This window comes from Henckelia pumila, unplaced genomic scaffold (assembly GCF_033568475.1).
Source record: "Henckelia pumila isolate YLH828 unplaced genomic scaffold, ASM3356847v2 CTG_461:::fragment_3, whole genome shotgun sequence".
NCBI classification, from domain to species: Eukaryota; Viridiplantae; Streptophyta; class Magnoliopsida; order Lamiales; family Gesneriaceae; genus Henckelia; species Henckelia pumila.
This window is the reverse complement of record NW_027331831.1, coordinates 9,130,949-9,151,999: the sequence shown is the minus strand read 5'-3', so window position 1 is coordinate 9,151,999 and position 21,051 is coordinate 9,130,949. Positions and strand designations below refer to the sequence as shown.

Here is a 21,051-nt window from a genome sequence, read left to right as displayed (position 1 = left end):
GTAGAGTTTGATCTTTTATTTATGTTTTTTTTTCAAGAAGTAGTTCTAATAAATTAATAATCCAAACATGTTAATCAATATTTATGATCAAGATTGTATTTGTCATGAATTTAATGTAAAATGGTCCAAAAAAATATTGCACAATCTTCTAATCATATATATCCGCATCAACCATTGCTATTATAACTATCAATCTATCATATTCTTATACGTTTATCATCGTGAATCAGCCACATTTGTTTGAAATAATTTTCAATATTGGTCCTCATAAATCATAATAATAAGAGGGAGTCTTTGCTCCTCCTCCAGCTTTACCCCTCCTCCCCATTTAATGACATGTGTCTCACTTTTCCTTTTTACATTTCTCTTTAATTCATCTTTCTTTTTTCTAGTTTTCTCTTAATCTTTTTCCAACAATTACCATTTACTACATAAATTCTATTATAGATGATAAAATTAAAATTTTAAAACTCTCAATTATAAATTTTAAAAACCACAAGGAATTTATATTACCAATAAAAAAATAGTCTAACTCCCTCATAAAGATAAAGACATCCATCCACACGATAAAAATCTACATTAATGTTATTTCAATGTGTATATAACTCATTATTAAAAAAATATCTATTTTTCAAATTATAGTTTTTAATAAAATTTAACTAAAATACTCATTTTATCCCTTATAACTCATATTTAACTATTTATGGGTAAAATGTGTATACTAGTTATATTTTATCAAAAAATGGTCCAAATTTAACTAATATGTATTAATTAGGTCATTAGTAAAATTTGATATATAAATATACGATTTATTTACCAAAATTTTTTTTCACTTTTATCATTTTTGAGTTTAGAATTTAAAGTTGAATTCTCATAAGTAAATATTAATGATTAAATATGGAAAATACAAGTTCAATTTTATAAGAAAAATAGTAAATAAAGAGAAAAAAAATTAACCATTCATGTCTAAAAAAGATAAAAATAAGAAACAATGATGAAAGAAAAGCATAAAAACAAAAGCAAAAAAACTGAAGAGAAAAAAGAAAAGGAAGCAAAATAGACACATGTCATTCATTGGATATAAGAGGAATAAAGCTCCGGGAAGAACACATATAGATCCCCTCATAACCTTACTCATATTTACAATAAAAAGTAATACTTTTAATATAAAAATAATATTTTTTCACGAAAGACTCAATTAAAAAACTCATCTCACAAAACTGACATGTGAACCGGTCTCATTGGATTTTTTGCTTAATATATATGGCTTTCGAATTCGATCACCTGTCCACGACAAATCTTCATCGTCTTTCATCATGAGCTGGATGAAAAAATCAAATATGCATAGTACTAATTTAGTTACTATGTATACGTATATACTTGGAACACAATCGTAAAATCAAAATATCAGCTACGGTCTCTTCTCACTTGACCGATTTTTCACTCGAATTTATCAAATTAATATGATATAAAATCGGGAAATATAGAACCACAAACATGAACAAGAAGAGTGCTAAATCATATATGTAACAAAAGCGGGGATTTTTAATTTATGTGGCCCATTTTACAATAAGGTGAGAGTGACCATTCGGGGATCAAATTGCCAGTTCACCCACAGTACCCTTGACACAAAATCAAGACAAAATCAAGGTCACACACACGGGCATTAGTGGATGGGTATCATACATGAACATCATAAAATAAAATAGTCGCGATAATATCTCGTGGAACTTCATTTCAAATTTAAATTCTTGCGAGATGTGCGAACATGTAACGAACGCTCAGTAATATAACATTTCAAGATATATTGACAATAAATTGGGATTCTGCCATGGGTTGGTGAATTTTTATTTTTATTTATTCTTTATATATATATATATATATTCTTGAAGTGTCTTAATTACGGATTGGGGCACGAATCGACTGAGCGAGAATTGATGTGCTTAATTGGTACCTGTCACTAGCAATTTCTGGTCCTGTCCACTCATATAATAATGCTAGCTAGGCTTTGTCAATGCAAGGTATATATATATGTGGTACTTAATTTAAGTATGTACACATGAGATTTTTTAGTAAACTGGAAATTTGGAATATTATTCGACTCTACCATTTTTGTTTTGCTTATTTTATTGACGACCAATAATCTACTTCTTTTGAGGATTGGGATTATTGGGATGATACGACCGAATGATTTATAATACATATTTTGAATTATATGAGTTCCTCGTATATTTTACGTGGGTTCGTCGGATAGAATTCAAATGTTACGTTTGATCTATATATCATAAATGGGCAACACTCGTAAAATAGTTTAGATGAAGTCCTCGTTGGATATGGTCAGTTTGTTTTTAATAATTCTTCTCTTTAGTTTTGAGTAGCGTCGGGTAACTTGTGGACGTTTTATTTTATTTAAGATTGGATCATGCATTAATAGGTTTCCACTTAGTTACTTAATTTGCAATGAATGATAACGTTTCTCAAGTTGCACTATTTTCTTCACTTTACACCATTATCATCATTATCTTGAACCTTCTTGCCTTTCAGGTGTTAATTTTTATATGGATAATAAAGTGAATATCTATCTTGTTAAAAGAAATAAAAGTAGATAGCTAGCTTCTTGTCTCCCATTTCGTACACCTTTGAGACAATATCTTAACTCTTAAGGACAGATTGATCTCACACAAATTGAGTTATGTACAACCAAATTTGTACATCAATTTGTACAACACAAAAAAATCAATACAAAAATTTCATTTATCAAAATCTCATGATAATTGAATGTAAAATATCGCGATATAATAGTAAAATCTCACGATATATTTGTTGTAAATATCGTTGTACATGATATATGTTGTACCTCTAGCATTATTCTATAGTAATAAGTTGAATTTTCGATCGTGTGAAGTGAACGTGGTTGCTCATATATTATTTAGAGCGTCAAATTGTTATGCTAGTTTTGTATTTTTTATGATGTTCCTTCATTTATTTTTAACTTTTCGAATATTGATTGTAATGACTCTATTTTATTTTAATGAAGTTTTTAACTTTTTGAATATAATTACGTATTTTAATATGTACTTATTTACACATTAATATATACTTGGTTTTTTTTTTTTTTTGGAAGTAAAGAGAATATATGATTGGCTTTAACGCAGTAGGTTATGAAAAGAAGGATAGTAGTGTCCACATCATGTACATCATAGATTGACATTATTTAATATTTAATATTAATGACTATGCACACACTTTGTATGTGTATGATGTATATTTTGTTCATAAAGTTCTTGGTTTAATTATGTATTGTGTATATTTGTTCTTAAATTATTTGATTTAATCATAATATATATTCTGAAAATTAAATTAGATATGATGTGAGATTCTTGTAAAAAAAAATATGATGTGAGATTTATTATTTTTACAATTATAAAATATGAAAATTCAAGTACATTCTATTGCATTACATAAAGAATAAAAATCAATAACATGATAAGATCTTGAGAGGAATGATTTTTCCCACTATTTTAAAAATCAAATTTAAGAACAAAATCGTATGTATTAAAAAAATATGTAAAGACAATTTTGGGATTAGAAAAAATATTTCACCGAAAGGTACCACTATTCATCCCAATATGTCAGGGGCAAATCCGGATACATAAAAAAATATTTCAATTTCAAAAAAAATATTTCAATTTCTTTTTTTTCCCCAATAATACATTTATTTTACCATTTCGAAAAGGAAGTGAGCAATATTACCAAATATTAATTTTAAAACTATTACCCAAAGTGTATTCGATTAACAAATAAAAAATCTTTTTTTAATTGGAGTCTGTTTACTAATAATAATATGATGAAATCATTTTTTAAAAATAAAAAAAAACAACTTAATTAATTTCGAAAGTTGATAAATACAAATGATGGGACTTTGGAGTCGAGATTAAAACCCAAACACGAAAAGCCGAACAAGTAATTAATTTGGGCCAATCAAAATTTCCAAGCCTATCACCTAAATAAACATGGGCCCAATTGGTCCAAATGGAGGGGCCCATATGTCCGACGGTAACCCCGTTGGGTAGCACGGATTGGGTCCCTGTACTACTCCGCCTTTTCCCATATGCCATCCTCCTCCACCACACTTCTATCCCCAAATTGCCCTTGGCCCCGATGAAAAACACCGGAATCGCCATCGCTTGCGATTATCAGAGTCACTTGGGCTCGTGGATTGAGCCAACACATGGTTGAGCCATGGTCCCGATCAGGCATCGATCGAGTCAAGTCGTGGCTTGGATCTTGGAGCCATCTTAGTACATGGGGGGACATGTATCTATGATTTGTTCTTGTCAAACAATATATGTTCTCGATATTTTTATTTATTTTTACAAAATTTATGTGGTTATGTTTTGAGTTCTAAATATTCCCAACAATATCAAGGTCAAGATTATGAGTGATTTGGTGTTATTGTAAAGAAAATAAAGTCCGAGAAACATAACATAATCTCAATTATTCCATCCATTCAAAAGCTAAGTTTTAGCAAATTTAGTTGACTGCATATTGAGGAATTAAATGATTGGTGGCAAATTTTCAAAAGTTTATTTTTCTCACCTCTCTATTTTCTGGTCCTTTTGACATTTGAAGAGACATATCTTGTTCATGTATTCTAATTTCCAATATCCATGGTCCAAATTAGACATAATTGTTCTATTTAAACAATATATTATGTTATTATTATTTTTTTTGTATTTTAAAAGGTTAAAAATTTTTACCCTCCAATTTCTGTTTTACTATATTGGATATATACATGAATTCTCAATTATTATCAAATTTAAGAAAATTTTAGTAATTTTCACATGTTAATGTCGTACAGTACTCTTGTAATTTCCAAGGTTTTTTTCTGAATAAAAGGGACCTCTTACATTATTGGAACCTCATATTTTCCACTCGTTGATTTTCTTGATGTTCTGTCATCAAATTATCAACCAATTGGTACAAGAGAGAACAATTCGTGTACCTTACGAGGAGAATCCAATGTAACTTTAATTTTTACGAATACTTGTTTATAATTTAAAATATTTATTATGCTTAAAAGCTAGGCAATCAAGAAAAAAATGCGTATATATCTTACTTTATAGATTTCTTGAGAGGTGTTACCTCGTAAAGAAAAATAAATATTCATGAAAATTTGATGATATGCCAGCTAATTCCGTACTCCTTTCTGAGGCGTTAATTTTATATTAACTATATTAAAAAAAATGTTTTCTGAATTTATCACATGCAATCTTTCTTTGTAGCATTCAATAACCACTTTACGTCGCATGAAGTTTTCCAAGTATTTTTTTACCTTGTCAGTAAATCCTTAATCCCACTTGCCCATTTTCAATTGTTATCACTTTTCTTGCATATGGTTGGTTGGAGCTATAAAATTCAACTAAAGAACATCAAATTAAAATGATTTTTATTAGATGAAGAGGATAGTGTGGGTAAATTATTCATAAATATGAATGTTATTGTGAATTAATTTGGATAATAAAGAATGAGCAAAATTGAGTGGAGGTGGGCTGGATTCCGTCCCTGCTTTCTTGGCCAACGACTAATGATCGTGAATTTCATTCCATGATAATTTGTGCAGTATTTGTATTTTCTTTTTATTGTAATTTTTTTAAGTGTATCTGTATATATATATTTTTTCACTCCAATTTTTAATTATATATTTTAATATTTATGATATGATTATCTATTACTACTATTATAAAGCAAGAGCATATTATAATAACTACCTATGTTATTTTTAAGTGAACTTTTAAAAATAACCCTACACCTAATAAAATAATTTTTAAAAATCAAATGTGCAATTCAATAATTTCAATTATTTTCAAATTTTGAAGATAACTCCCACCGTATATTAAATTGTTTGAGTTTGTTGTTTTTTTAATAATAATAATTTTTTAAAATAATAATAATTATTATTACATATATTTTATCTTCTAAAATAATAGTTTAAAAATATATACATTAACAAAACACACACATTGCTTGTGTAACTAGCTAGTATATATTAGGGGTGAAATAGGGTCGAGACCCATCCCGTAAACCTCCTACCCAACTCCCATCCCGAAAAGAATTAAAAAACTTTTTTTTCTCCCGATCCCGTACCCGAAACATTTCGGGACCCGACTATTCGGGATCCCGTCGGGTAGGGAGAGAAAATCCCGAATTTTTTTTCAAGTTCAAGATTTCGTTCAAAAAATAAAAAAAATGTGATAATTTTATTAAATATATTATTTAGAAACTTATATTTATAAATAAAAATAAATATTCAACTTAAAACATATAATATTAAAATATTTCGGATAATGTTTCAAAGATTTGTTAAGAGAAAAAATTAATGTATCGAATAATTATTAATAAAATGTTCGGATACAATTACTAAATAAATTTTGTTAAATAGATTGTCAAATTAATCTCTTGAGTCTTGTTCTACATATTTGTTCTAATTAGATAATTATAAATATTAATTAATTAAATTATTAATTAATTTTTTTTAAAAAATACACAAAAATAAAATGGCATTTCGTGATTTTATAATTTGATCGTCCCAACAATAAAAATTATGCGAATTAAATTCATAATTAAGTGTTATATTAGTTGAAACCTATAATATTTAGCTTATTATATTAATAAAGATATTAATAAAATATATAATTATATTATTTCGGGACGAGTCGGGAATCCCGTCGAGATAAGGTTTTATTCTCGATCCCGCTCTCGATATTAATCGGGATGGGAAAAATCTCAAAAGTTCGGGTCGGAAAAATTTCGGGTTGGGATTTTTTCGGAACGGGAATGAGATGGGATTCGGGACGGGTCGGAATTTCGGAAATTTTATCCACCCCTAATATATATAAAGTATCAATTTTTATCATCCGATAATGATATATACACACACTCAACTATTCTCTCGTGTGCATCACATATGCATATACATACATATTTTTCTTTTATGTATAAATTTTTTTTGATGCTAATTAATTTTGATGATATTCTCAGGATTGACATGTTGTACTCCATTTTACATATATAATACGGGAATGTAGGTAACACGTACAAAATAGAATATAAATATCAAATTCCTATAATAAATTAGATGTCAAAATAATGGAGTTGTCATATTTTCAATAGAGTTCAATATATATATGTTAAAGGTATTTCTCTGACCGTAATTTAATGACTCATGATTTGCTACGTTAACATTGTGATATTAATTTACCCACGTATTAAGATATTAACTATCAGATATATGTTTATATTCTATTCCAAATAAATTAAAATACAACCAACTAATTTTTTTCTACAAAAATATATCATTATCATATCGTACATTCAACATATTAATCATTATATTTAATACTTTGATATTTCTCCGCTTCGCAAATATTTTATTAATATAATATAATATATTTTTTCAATCAATTATTTGATATCTTTTCTTTTCTTTTTTTTTAAAAAAGTCAATTATTATTAGAGGTGTCAAAATGGGCTAGGTTCGTCGGCTTGGCCTGTCCCGTCATATAAAATTGGTGGGTTGGGTTGAAAATTTCTCAACCCGTATAAAAGGTGGGTCGGCCCGCCCCGTCCCGCCCCGTCTAATGGTGGGTTGTGGTGGGTTGCGGGTTGGCCCGCAAAAACTCCGTAAATTTACACGTGAGCCCGTCGGATTGGCCTGTCCCGTCACCTAAAATAGGTTGGTTGGGTTAGCGTTTTTCCAACCCGCCTAAAAGGTAGGCCCCCGCCCCGCCCCGCCCCGCTTAACAGTGGGTTACGAAGGGTTGTGGTCCGGCCCGCCCCGCTGGCCTCGTTTTGACACCTCTAATTATTACAATATATAAAAAAATTAACGTATATCAATAAAATTAAGTAATATTAATTATCTCAGAAGTGCACCTTTTCGACTTCCAAAGTTATTTTTCTAAAAATTTGACATGAAATAATTATTTTTATCGAAACAAGAAAATAAAATAAAAGTAAAACCACGTAGTGTAATTTGGAGACTCATTTCATTTTCCCTTGTTTCACACGAGAATTAATTTTGCATGGCCCCCATGCATTAATGGAAGAAAAAGTGATGTTTGTGTTATTTTGACGAAAAACAAGGGCAGTTGTGATTCCATAATTTTATATAATTTCAAATCGAGCCCAGCACCCAACAACACTTCAAGATTTAAACCCACCATTGATGGTGATACCTATTCTATTCCTCCCCTTTTTTTAAAATCAAGCACAATCCCTTTAATTCTTTTTGCATATTATATATATATATATTTATATATATACACACAGATGCCAACTCTTTTCCATTTGTAAAAACAAATTAATTATACAGATTCTTGAGTTTAGAAGCGGCGTAGAATTTTGGTTACAAAGTAGAGTTTGACTAAAATAATCCGGGTGGTGGTGGTGGTGGTGGCGAAGAATCAAGAATGGCGCTAGTAAAAATTGGTGTTGTAATGATGAGGGAGTGGGCGCAGGATAAGCACGTGTGCACGCTGGCGTAGCAGTACTGGTTTAAACATTATATCTCCTCAAATTAAAGGGAAAAACAAGAAATTAAAAGGAAGAAAACAGCCAACAGATTGGCAGTTGTGGGTACAGATTTAAATCAACCACACATTAATTACTTTCTGGTATATATGATTCATATCTTAGTCTTATAGTCTATGTTTCTTGAAATCTGCAACTTTTGTTTTTAGTGTTTGCATGTTTTTCCGCTTGTTTTGGACAATGGGTGTCACGCAAAAACCGAAATTTATTCGATTCTTTTGACGATCTTTGATGGGATCGGTGGTTTCTTTTGATTTGCTTGGTTCTTGTCAAGAATTCGATTGAATAGTCAAGGTTTTCTTTTAAATTTGCTTACTTCTTGAAATTCCTCATCTTGAATCAAAATTCTGCATATTTGTTTCTTTATTAGCTTAAATCTCTCTATCGTGGGATTGAATCAATCTTTGTTTTGTTTGGATGTTTTTTTGTATTTAAAAATGAAGAAACTTGGTAGTGGAAGCCTGGTTTCCGACAAAATCTATTGCTTGCAGCTGGAGGTGGATCTTTTCCTGGTAGGGTGTCGTAAAAAAGCGAAGCTACCAACAGTGGAGAAATTGGTTTTTGTCTGATTCGGAAATGGTGCTGCCCTTTTAGCAAAACACCATAGTTTTGTTCCAATTTAGAAGATTCAGAAATGAAGTTTATGAAACTTGGATCCCGGCCTGATACTTTCTACACCACTGAGGCCGTGAGGTGAGTTTTCTTTTCTTGTTTGTGCTTCTGTTTCTTCTAATTTTCGGGTTGCTCTTCTAGATTTGGCGCGAGAATTCTTTAATATGGCGTCATTTTGTGATGCTTGTTCTATGGAGAAGAATCAGAGTCTTGTTTTTCTTGATTTTTAGGTCTGTGTCTTCTGAGGTTTCGAGTGATCTTATCATTCAAGTGAAGGGAAGTAGATATCTACTCCATAAGGTGAATTTACAGATTGATTTTATAAGTTATGTAACTAGAAAAATTGCATAGAAAGAATGATAACTTATGGTGATTGAATTCCCAAAAAATTTCACCTGCTGCAGTTTCCCCTGCTGTCCAAGTGCTTGCGCTTGCAGAGGTTATGTGCGGAGAACTCAGAAGCCTCGCAAATTCAAATAGTCCATCTCCATGACTATCCTGGAGGAGTCGAGGCCTTCGAAATGTGCGCGAAATTCTGCTACGGAATCACGATCACTCTCAGTGCTTACAACATTGTTTCGGTTCGATGTGCAGCCGAGTATCTTCAAATGACGGAAGATATCGAAAAGGGTAATCTCATATACAAGATTGAAGTGTTTTTGACTTCTTGTATCCTCCAGGGATGGAGGGACTCGATTGTGACTTTACAAAGCACGAAAGCCTTTTCTTTGTGGTCCGAGAAACTTCGAATCACAGGCAGATGCATTGAAGCCATTGCTTCAAAAGTTTTAGCTCATCCCGCAAAGATTAACTTGTCACACAGTTATTCGAGACGTGGGAGAGATGACATGTCGTGGAATGGGTCGGAGAGCCATAGGCATAAGTCTACAAGTAGTAGTAAAGGATGGTGGGCTGAAGATTTAGCAGATTTAGGGATTGATCTTTATTGGAGAGCAATGATAGCCATCAAATCTGGCGGCAAGGTTCCTTCGGTTCTCATCGGTGATGCGTTGCGAATCTATGCATCACGGTGGCTACTGAATATTTCAAAGTACATTAGTATTGAGAAGGGAGTAGAATCAGACAGCGAGTTGGATTCGACCGGAGAAGCTACTAGGAAACACAGGGTGCTGCTGGAATCAATTGTTAGTTTGTTGCCAGCGGAGAAAGGCGCCGTTTCTTGCGGTTTTCTGTCAAAACTATTGAAGGCTGCTAACATACTGAAAGCTTCTTCGTCTTCAAGGATGGAATTGGCAAGAAGGGTTGGGCTTCAATTAGACGATGCCACAGTTGGTGATCTATTAGTGCCATCCTTAACATCCACAAACGAGACACTGTATGATATTGATGTTGTAATGATCATTTTGGAGCAGTTTATGTTGCAAGGACAGAGTCCACCAGTTAGTCCTCGGAGAAGCAAAACCAATTTCGAGAGGCGAAGGTCTCGATCCGCAGAGAACATCGATTTGGAGTTTCAAGAAAGTAGGAGATCTTCTTCTGCATCACATAGTTCCAAACTCAAGGTGGCAAAGCTTGTGGATGGATATTTACAAGAGATAGCCAAAGACAAGAATTTGACTTTGTCTAAGTTCATTTCCATTGCTGAATCGATCCCCGAATTTTCCAGGCTTGATCATGATGATCTTTACAAAGCTATCGACCTTTACCTGAAGGTAGAAAAATAGAAGATGACTTTATATTCGCAACAGCTTCTAATGCAAAATTTTATTCTGAATCTTTTATTTCTTGTTAAGCAGGGGCATCCGGAGCTCAACAAGAGTGAAAGAAAACGGTTATGCCAAATATTAGACTGCAAAAAGCTATCCGTAGAAGCATGTATGCACGCTGCACAAAACGAGATGCTTCCATTAAGGGTGGTGGTTCAAGTCCTTTTCTTTGAGCAAGCTCGAGCTGCCATGAACGGTGGAAAAGTGGCCGAGTTTCCAAATAATATCAAGGCATTACTAGCGGTGCAGAAGAATCCTGCAAAGGCCACATCCATGATCACTACCAATACCACGATTGCACCAGAGGATCAATGGAGCGTATCAGGCTTAAAATCACCAAAATCCAATGTTTCCACGCTCAAAATGAAGCTTGCAGAGGATGATGAATTGGACGACAATGTGTATCCAAATGGGATCGAGAAATGTACGAAGGCAAAGTCGTTCTGTATGATTCCAAATAGGCCTAAAAGAATGTTCAGCAAGCTTTGGCCAATCAACAGAAGTGTGAGTGAAAAGAACTGATAAATTTTGTTGGAATTTTCTTGTTTGGAGGGTTGCTTGGTTCTTTTTTTCCAGGGTAAATTATAATGTGCCTTGTATTTAGTCTCTTTTGTCCCCTGATTCTTGAAGAACCCTTGTAATGATTAGGACATAAAACATCATCCCTTGTGAATTAGTGGTGTAATCTTCATAAAAAAAATAAGCAAGCAATTATTATTGACAGGAGGGGAAAAATCTTGTTTAGGAACCTTTGTTTGTGTAAAACTAGAATAGGGGAACTTGTAAAACTAAATGTGATGTTGAAAAAAGTTACTCTTTTCCTTTAAGCATTTGATGAATGAATTTCCTACACTTTGCGTCATGCTTCTCACTTACATTTGACCATATAATAATATTCATTTGTTGTTCTTATTAACATGTTGCAGTAATTCTCCATCAAATATTACTCTTGAATCCATGAACATTGAATCAATAATCATGGTTTCAACAATAAAAGTTGAGAATACTGGCCACGATGAGACCAAGTTTAAAAACAAGGTTGCTTTTTTCTCTCTTTCGCTGTTCTTTTCACAAGCTAAAGAATGAACCTCATGTAGGCGTGGAGAAAATTATCGCCACAAGTTTGATTATGTTTTACTGGTTTGGATTTGTTTAACTGGTGAATTAGAAAATGAATCAAAATTCATAGGTTGAAACTAACAAAATTTCTCTCAGATGAGACCCTTTCCAGGAACTGTATAAAAGCAACAGAACCATCATATAGAAGAACATGAAAAATAATATATAGTACAACTGGATTTCACTCATTCAAATCATTACTGATAATTGAGTAGCATCCTTCTTATACATATCATGATAAAGAGCATGCATACATTGATTATGCCTTAGATTGTGAATCCTGGCAGGCCGGGGAGTCGATGCTCTTTGTCCGTTGGAGGCTCGGGGAACGATGCAACCTGCAGCGGAACGAGCCCGCGTGTGTGGTTGGAGCACACAAGCAGTTGTACTTGGTAATACTACCTTGCCTCGAGATCCCTCCGGCATTCACCATCTTTGATGTAGGAGATGCAACATCCGATTCCCGGGGCGAATATCCGGCTTTCCTATCTTTGATGATGATCATCTCTTCGTTTTCCATCTTTTGTTCTCTCTGTCATGAAACAATCAAGAAAGTCAGAATGGATTGAAAGCAAGATTGTGAAGATTAATCGAAAAATGATTTGGATGACTTATCCTAGCTTGCACCTTTTGGAGGGCAAGAGAAGTAGACCATGCAACTTGTTTTCATAAGTTGGAATTCGGTTTAAATAAAAGATTGAAGGTGAAAGTGATGTGGATTTGGGTAAGGATAAGAAAGGGGATGCATTGTGTTCATTGTTGGGCTAAATTCATAGGGTGGGTTTACATTTAATTAATAGTATCTTCTTCAAAATTATCTGAAAATCATAAATGAAAAAAAAAAAATCAAGAGTATGTTTCTGTTATACGTGATAAGGGTCGATCTGGTCCTCGGATGAAGTAAAAAATATAATTTTTTCTGCGGTTTGTTCGAATACGAGATTCGTCTAAAAAATTAACTCGTGAAACAGTCTCATAACAGTTGTTGTGAAAAATCAAATCACCACTAAAATGACTTGCATTAGTACACCAAAACCTTAAAAACACATGACAAGAAAACAATTTAAATTTTTATATTTAATCATCATATATATGTTTTGCACGGTGAGTTTTTCAAATCGGTCTGAACAATAATCAAATAAATCCATATCTTTTAATGTCACACCAAAAGTAATGTGACACTTTTGCATAAAGATTCATTCAACCACTGATGTTGTAAATAAATGCAAAATACATAAACCGATTTGCTTTTTTTGGGTTCTTGTTGGATCAATCATGGATTCATGAGAAATAGCATGATTATAGAATCACTTTTGGAGGGGTCCCAAGTTCCCATACCTAATATTATTATCATGGCAGACATTCTTGTGAAGGGTCGATTTTACATATCACTCCCCACTTCCTAATTCATTCAATTTCAAGCATCTTGTGTGGGTGCCTAAAGGTCACATCCATTGGTTAATAATGGAGGATAAGGTGGCCATTTCTAAATATCTACCCACTTCAAAATTATTTCATTTTTGTCCCTTTCACTCGATAAAAAGGTAATTGTACCCTTCATTTTACCGCTACGTCATAGGTTTTGGTTGTTTTATACAGTCGAATTTCAGTTTTAATAATTTATTTTTGTGGCATGATTTTGATAATTTTAATAATTTAGGGGTTGATATGACATTATACGCGTAAAGTCATATACATTTACGGAAATTGACAAAATGGGTTTTTTTAGGATTCAAAGTGAGTCCACTACTTTATGGATCCGAAATAGACCTAAGAGATTTGACTAAAGCCCATTGTTTTTTTTATTTTGTGTCCAACCCAAAACTTTGGGTAAATAACGAGCCCAAAATTGCTATGATCTCTCAGATCTAATACCAGGGTCCACTGTCCAGTGATAAATGAATCCATGGGCAACTTGGGCAAGCTAAAAAGTATAAACGGTGTCCTGAATTTGTAATTTTTAACGTGGCTTTGATCCAAAACGATTTCACCTGTGTATTAAAACGGACTTATATTAATAGTTATTTGTTAAGTTTGTTGTTAGGCAAGGTAAGATGTGAGTAAATGCAAAATTACCGTTTCAGTCAAACTTAAAATTTGACTAATTTTTCGGATACGAAAATTCATGGGTCGATTTATGCTATGGGATGCTTTCTCGTACAGTTTCTGAGAGACGATAGTTTCGACATATTCTCTGTTGGCTTTGATCTTGAAAAAGTGTTATATATTATTGGTTGACATATGAAAGTGTCCCTACGCGCGAAATCAAAATATAAGAGAATACATTGTTGAAGAGCATTAGTATCGCGAAATTTAAGGCATTAAAGGTTTGAGAAATTGTTGGAAGTGAGCCAATAAATTTTGGAATTCTGTCAAAGTTGGTATTCTTAGTTGTCAATAGAGAAGACAAGCATAACCAATATTATTCAACAATCAAGCTTAATGCAGCCAGTTGATTGATACTAAGACTAACGTATTGAAATTCGTCAGTTAATTCAAAAGAATAAAGTAAAGATAAGGTTCATAGAAGAGTAGTATAATGTAGGGGTGGAATAGGGTCGGGATCCGTCCCGTAAATCCCCTATTCAACTCACGTCCCGAAAAAAATTGAGAATTTTTTTTTTCTCCCGATCCCGTACCCGAAACATTTCGGGATCCGACTATTCGGGATCCCGTCGGGTAGGGAGAGAAAATCCCGAATTTTTTTTCATGTTCAAGATTTTGTTCAAAAAATAAAAAAATGTGATAATGTTATTAAATATACTAGTTAGAAACTTATATTTATAAATAAAAATAAATATTCAACTTAAAACATATAATATTAAAATATTCCGGATAATGTTTCAAAGTTTTGTTAAAAAAAATGTATCAAATAATTATTAATAAAATGTTCGGATACAATTACTAAATAAATTTTGTTAAATAGATTGTCAAATTAATCTCTTGAGTCTTGTTCTACATATTTTTTTTAATTAGATAATTATAAGTATGAATTAATTAAATTATTAATTTATTTTTTAAAAAAAATACACAAAAATAAAATGGCATTTTGTGATTTTACAATTTGATCGTCCCAACAATAAAAATTATGCGAATTAAGTCCACAATTAAGTGTTATATGAGTTGAAACCTAATAATATTTAGCTTATTATATTAATAAAGTTATTAAAAAAATATATTATTATATTATTTCGGGACGGGTCCGGAATCCGGTCGGGATAAGGTTTTATTCCTGATCCCGCTCCCGATATTAATCGGGATGGGAAAAATCCCGAAAGTTTGAGTCAGAAAAATTTCGGATTGGGATTTTTTAAGAAATTTTCGCCACCCTTAATATAATGTTACAAAATGTGAATACGTCTTTTTTGATAGCCATGTGAGAGAGAGATAGGAAAAAAAACAAAAAAAATAAGTACTGTACAATTTAAAAGCATTATAAATTTAGAAAATATTTTCAGATCGAAAAATTGTGTATTTTTTTTTCGCGTATTTATATAACTAGTAAAAGACACGTGCGATGCACGTGAAAACATCTTTTGTTGTCGATAAACGATGTTAAATAAATTAATTGAGATGAGAAGACATTAACACACAGTTAATAAATGATTTTCATGGTAATAATATATACTTTTTGAAAAAAAAAAACCTATTACATGTCTTAGTGATGTAATCAATATAATCTTCGACATTGCAACTAATAAAAATATTTGAAACATTTTCGAACAATGTAACACTTGCAGTTTCAATATTGTATTATTTACGGTCATGATTATTTTACATCCACATTAACAGTTTAGAATAAGACATTATCAATAATTCACGTAAGCTTATAAATATAAGTGTTACGTTTATTATAGTTTTACATTAACACAATATTGATATTAAAACTTATGTAATTATTACAGCTCGATCGATTTTTCTATTTTTTTAGAGTAAAATTCATTTTAATACACGAACTATTGGTAAAATATCAAATTGGTAAATGAACTATTGAAAATGGTTTAATTGACACATAATCAACTTATAAAGTTAATTTTATCTTTCACCTACATTATTTTAAAGTCTAATATTTTTGTTAAATTAAAATAGATACACAATTTATTTTTAAAAATTATTTTATTAATACAATTATAAACATAAATTTATATTTATTTAAATTTTATATTATATGTTGGGATCGGTTCAGAGGGTAGAGGGGGGGTGAATACACTCTGAAACTTATTTTCTTCTTTTACAAAATGATCAAGTGAAGTTTAGTTCACTTAATCTGTTTTCTCAACTTCTAAAACGGTTTGAACAACAAAAAAAGGTTGCGGAAATAGTTCAGAGGTTTTAGTGATGCAAAGTTTATAATACAATGTATGAGCAGAATGTAAGATAAATAGCAGTAAAGACTAAGGCACGATTTTATGAAAGTTCGAAGGCTTAATCCTTCTACGTCTCCCCTTCTTCCACTTAGGAAGGAATTCACTAGAAGACTTTGGTTATTACAACGTCTTGCAATACACCCACTTCAGACTTAGGACTTATCCAATGCCTAATCCGAAACTCCTAGATTTACACAGATAAGATTCTCAGTTCTTATCAGACTGGTGGAAGCTTTCAGAGTAGTTTCAAGTCTCTTCAACAATGAGTATAGTTGAATTGAGCTTCTCAAACTGCAGAGCGGTCGAGAGGCTTGGAAACCCTAGGATGATCCTTGACGATCAGATATGTGAACTGTAGGCGAGGGTTTATTTGAGCAGCAAAATGAATGATCTTGTAAGTGTGCTCAAGTATATCAGATCAGGACTTCTGATATTATTCAAGTGATTGAGTTGATTGAGATTTTTCTGAATTGCTTGTCTCTCACCGTTGTCACTTTTTTTGTTTCTTGAGCAATCTTCCCTTTATATAGGTCAATCATCAACGTCTTTATTTTGAACGTTCTGATGCTGCATTGAATGCACATTTAATGCTCATAAATGCATTGATGATTCTGCATGAAGATCGTACACTGCAGACAACTTCCAGGGTCCAAAACTGGAATAAACGGTCGAATGCTTTATCTGTAGTCATACTGTGTTTTTGCCATTTTGGTGCAACCTGTTGTCTCGATTGCAGGAGTCAACAAATCTTCTGATACGCCGGTTCTGCTTTTAATAAAAGATCTTTGCAAGGAACATCTTGTCACAGGTACTTGTCTTGAGATATCCTAATAAGCAATTGGCATTCTACCTGTAGAGATATTTGTCCTCTGCTGGTTTGAATAACCAGTCGATAAGATTGTGACTTCAATCGGTCGAGAGACAAAGGCGGTTGACAAGCTTCCGGTAGATAGATTTATCCTCTGCTGGTTTTGATAGCCAGTCGATAGGCTTGTGACTTCAGCCGGTCGAGAGCAAAGGCGGTTGACAAGCTTCCGGTAGAAGTTGTAGTAGATTCCTGAAATACAATCGTTGGCAGCACATTCCTATACAATGAGTTGTTGTTTGTTATCACCAAAATATCGGATTCAACAATTTCCCCCTTTTTGGTGATGACAAAACTTAAGTGCTCCAAGAACAATATGAAAGCATTAAAATGAACTTCATTGAGAGAATGAATTTCATTAAGTACAATAGGCATTTTTATTACACCTACAGAGAAAAACAAAAAATGCAGCTGCGATAAGTAAAGAAGAGATAAGTTGTTCATCTTTTGAACCAACTGGCTCCTCCTGACCTATCGCCTTCTCTTCTTCTTCTGTCGGCTTCTTCTTTTCTTCTGGACTCTTCTTCACGTCTTCTTGCCTCTGCTGCTCTACGTTGCTCTTCTTCCCCCTTTTTGGCATCACCTTGGTTGAGTCGAAGGATGACCTCAGTGAGTTGAGTGCCAAGGCAGGCTTGCATAGTGTCTATTTTTGCATCGATTTGAGCAAGTAGAGTGGCTTGCATAGTGTCCATCCGATCATTCAACTGCTTATGAAGGCGGTTTTCGGATCGGATAACTTGTTCGGAGACGGTAGAGAGCGTGTTGATTTGAGTGCGATGATGATTAGTGATCTCTATGGACAGACGAGCAAGGTCTCGAGATACGGTCTCGAAATGCCGAATCATCGTCTGGCGTGAATTATCGACCGATAAGGATGAGTTTGTTATGTCTTGAGAGAAGGACCTAACCGTTTGCATGAGCTCATGAAGCCGATTTATCAAGGTATGATCTAGAGCTGCGGCCATGACTTCAATTAAAGAATCATCAGTCTGAAGCATTTGCCCTTGTGGGTCATTTTTTGGTGAAACCGGGCTAGACTCACGATGATGTGGTGCGGGTGAACTGGCTGGAGAGCTACCCGATGGACCTTCCAATAATGGTACAGTTGGAGATGTAATTGTTTCGACTGCAGCCAATATGGTTGGTGGAGTATCAGGATCAGCACTTAGTTTATCCATAATGAGATCTTCCATAAACTTTTCAGTAGATGGAGACGGTTGAAGTGCTGGATCAGCATCAGTCACTTGCTGTTCTGGAGATGCAGGTGATACAATAGTGCTTGATATCTCCGTTGGGGGCACTATTGCTTCACTACTGCAAGGAGCCTCTGTCACAGAGGTGACAGGTATCTCTTATGCTACCATTTCTAAAACATCTTGTGGACGACTGGGAGAGGTGTGAGCGGTCGTCACTGGAGAGGAGTGAGCAATTACAACTGCTTCCGGTTGAGTGACTGCTTGGACTGCGGTTGAGGAGGGGTCGACTGATGAAGATGCTGCCACACTCGATTTTAGAGCAGATGATTGAAAGAGGTCAGCAGTGATGAGATCGGTCAGAATCCCATCTGAAGAAGGGAGAGCATAGACGTCTTCTTCACCCTGATCTTGAGTGAGAAAGGTCTTCATCATCACTTGTGCTTCCAGCACATAAGCTTGTAAACAGGCTGCTGAAGCTGGTGTTTTGACATTGTTGAGAGCTTGGAAGTGCTGAAGTAGTTGAGTGATTTGACGTAGACTATCCTGTAGTCCAGTCAAAATCACAAAGTCATCGGCAGCGGTAGGACTCTTGGATTTGAAATTCTTGACACGCTCATTAATTAGCAGAGATAGCAGGCTTCCTCGAAGCTTCAAATCTATGAGCAGTCCTCTTCCCAGAGCCTCCACGATATCTTCAGTATCAGCAAATAGAAGCATCTTCTGCTCAATGACGTTTAGAGATTTCCATTTAGGAAATATTTGAGCGAGTGTCAAGTGAGTGCGGGAGTGATGCCATTTGTCAAAACGTTGTAGATGACGCTTGACAGTACGGAGCACGTGAGAGATGATCAAATTGAGTTCTACCGTAGCTGCTGGTTGAGCCTTGGGTGTGTAGATCATCACACCTTTCCCTTTGTCTTTGGGATCAGCTAGAGTGACCTTAGGAGCTGATGAGGCACCTTCTCGGATTATCACACCCTGAGGAGCAGTAGAAGCAACAGCGGTAGTAGTCTCGACCGTTGGCAGGGTAGGAGCAAGTCCAGAAAGAGACTTTAACTTCTTGTGCTGCCTCTTCTTCTCGCCTGCAGACGTGGATGACACAGCTGCTTTGGAGACCGAAGGAGATGACTTGCTGAAAGCTTGAATCAGTGAAACATTCTCACGTGATTCGTCTTCAGAGTCAGATTCGATGATCAGTTGGCGCTTGGAAGACTTCTTGGTATAGACTGGTTTGGCCACGACCGGAACCGTTGAAAGCGGTTGAGGGATAGCAATAACCTTTGCGGTCGAGGGCAAGGTGTCGACCGCAGTCTCTTTCTTGTTCAGAAATTTGAGAATCGTAGACTTGTTGAGCCATTTGGTGGGATGCAGAGGCTCAGTCTTGGAAAAGTCCACTCCAAGGACGCCCAAGATATGGCAGATTTGCAAAGCAAATCCCTCGGATTGCCCTTTGCCCCTGATCATTTCACATAGAATATTGAACAGAATGTCTGACCAGTTTATGTTGATCTTGGAGGCAATACAAGCCATGTATTGAAATTTCTCCAGCGTCACTTTGTCGTAAGATCCAGCCTTGGCCAGAAGATTCTTGGCCACGATATTAGTCAGTAGCCTGAATGGAGCTTTGAGAGATGTCTTCTGGGCCGGCAGTTTGATCGGAGCATCAGTAGTTGAGAACTCCTTCAACCAATAAGAGCAGTTACCATCTGGAAGATTCGTGCATTTTGTCAAACCCCTGGAGGGCAGATCAAATGTGCTGGCGAAGAACTTCTGATTGAAGGAGTAGGCCTCTGTCTTGATCAAGCATTTGATAGTCCCATGCTCGATTTGAGCGGTTGCGAAGAACTCCTTCAAAACAGGCAAATCGCAGATGGCGCTGCATTCCAGAAATTTCTTCAGTCCAGAGGCTTCAAGCATGGTGAAGACCTCAGATATTCCTGCGTTGTTTGCCTTAACAACGGAATCAAAGTTGATTGCGAGGCAAGTCTTCTGGATCGACATGATAGCTGTAGATAAGAACTCGAGCAGAGAGTAAGCAAAATCTAGAGAGTAATTCGATGATGCGTTTAATACAATATGAAAGCTTTTAGCAAAGGTGAGAGATTGATATACGAGTATAAAGCAGTATATATAGGAATCTATGGGCCATAGGGTGACGTCATGAAAAGTATTTTTGAAATTCAAAAAGTTTTGAAGAATATAATCACCGCGCCCAATTAATATCATCTGGTTCAAAGCACAAGGCTGCTAGTACGAAGCCTGTCAGAGACTGGTTAAAGGCGGATGATATGCCAATATTTATGGCAATGTAATAGCTAAGCTTTTAATGGCATAATGGCAATCATTCCCCCTAAAAACATGCATACTAACTCAGATCTACTAAGCCAAGAATATTTCGAAAATATGAAAACTTAGCGTCCGGTAGAGGCTTGGTGAATATGTCTGCTGCTTGCTGATCGGTAGAGATGTATTCCAGCCTGATTTCCTTCTTTAAGACATGATCTCGGATAAAGTGATGCCTGACATCAATGTGCTTTGTCCTAGAGTGCATCACTAGATTGTGAGTGATGGCT

The 21,051-nt window shown here is 34.3% G+C and overlaps 2 protein-coding genes across 5 annotated transcripts; one reads left to right on the top strand and one right to left on the bottom strand.

Moving 5' to 3' along the window:
• The first annotated feature begins 8,200 nt into the window (after nt 1-8,200).
• On the top strand, nt 8,201-11,784 carry LOC140871570 (BTB/POZ domain-containing protein At1g67900). 4 transcript variants are annotated; one of them, XM_073274138.1, is made up of 5 exons: nt 8,201-8,637; nt 9,036-9,285; nt 9,435-9,504; nt 9,609-10,877; nt 10,962-11,784. In XM_073274138.1, exons 2-5 carry the CDS (start codon nt 9,227-9,229, stop codon nt 11,451-11,453), a joined length of 1,890 nt encoding a protein of 629 aa, XP_073130239.1. In that variant the 5' UTR covers nt 8,201-8,637; nt 9,036-9,226; the 3' UTR covers nt 11,454-11,784. The 4 variants fall into 4 exon arrangements, with proteins under 4 accessions (XP_073130239.1, XP_073130238.1, XP_073130237.1 ...); XM_073274137.1 differs by having other exon boundaries at nt 8,201-8,675; nt 9,084-9,285; XM_073274136.1 differs by having other exon boundaries at nt 8,201-8,675.
• Nucleotides 11,785-12,170: 386 nt separating this feature from the next.
• On the bottom strand, nt 12,171-12,802 carry LOC140872315 (uncharacterized). Its single transcript, XM_073275135.1, has 2 exons — nt 12,678-12,802; nt 12,171-12,582 (listed from the first exon to the last, which is right to left on the bottom strand). The coding sequence occupies exon 2, from the start codon at nt 12,568-12,570 to the stop codon at nt 12,310-12,312; it is 261 nt and encodes an 86-aa protein (XP_073131236.1). The 5' UTR covers nt 12,571-12,582; nt 12,678-12,802; the 3' UTR covers nt 12,171-12,309.
• Nucleotides 12,803-21,051: the final 8,249 nt, after the last annotated feature.

What these genes read in the sequence shown, in the direction of transcription:
- LOC140871570 (XM_073274138.1), top strand. Translation starts at nt 9,227, where the DNA reads ATGAAGTTTATGAAACTTGGATCCCGGCCTGATACTTTCTACACCACT. An exon ending in GTAGATATCTACTCCATAAG is followed by an intron (nt 9,505 to 9,608) that starts GTGAATTTACAG and finishes CACCTGCTGCAG; the next exon opens with TTTCCCCTGCTGTCCAAGTG. An exon ending in CTATCGACCTTTACCTGAAG is followed by an intron (nt 10,878 to 10,961) that starts GTAGAAAAATAG and finishes CTTGTTAAGCAG; the next exon opens with GGGCATCCGGAGCTCAACAA.
- LOC140872315 (XM_073275135.1), bottom strand. Translation starts at nt 12,570, where the DNA reads ATGGAAAACGAAGAGATGATCATCATCAAAGATAGGAAAGCCGGATAT.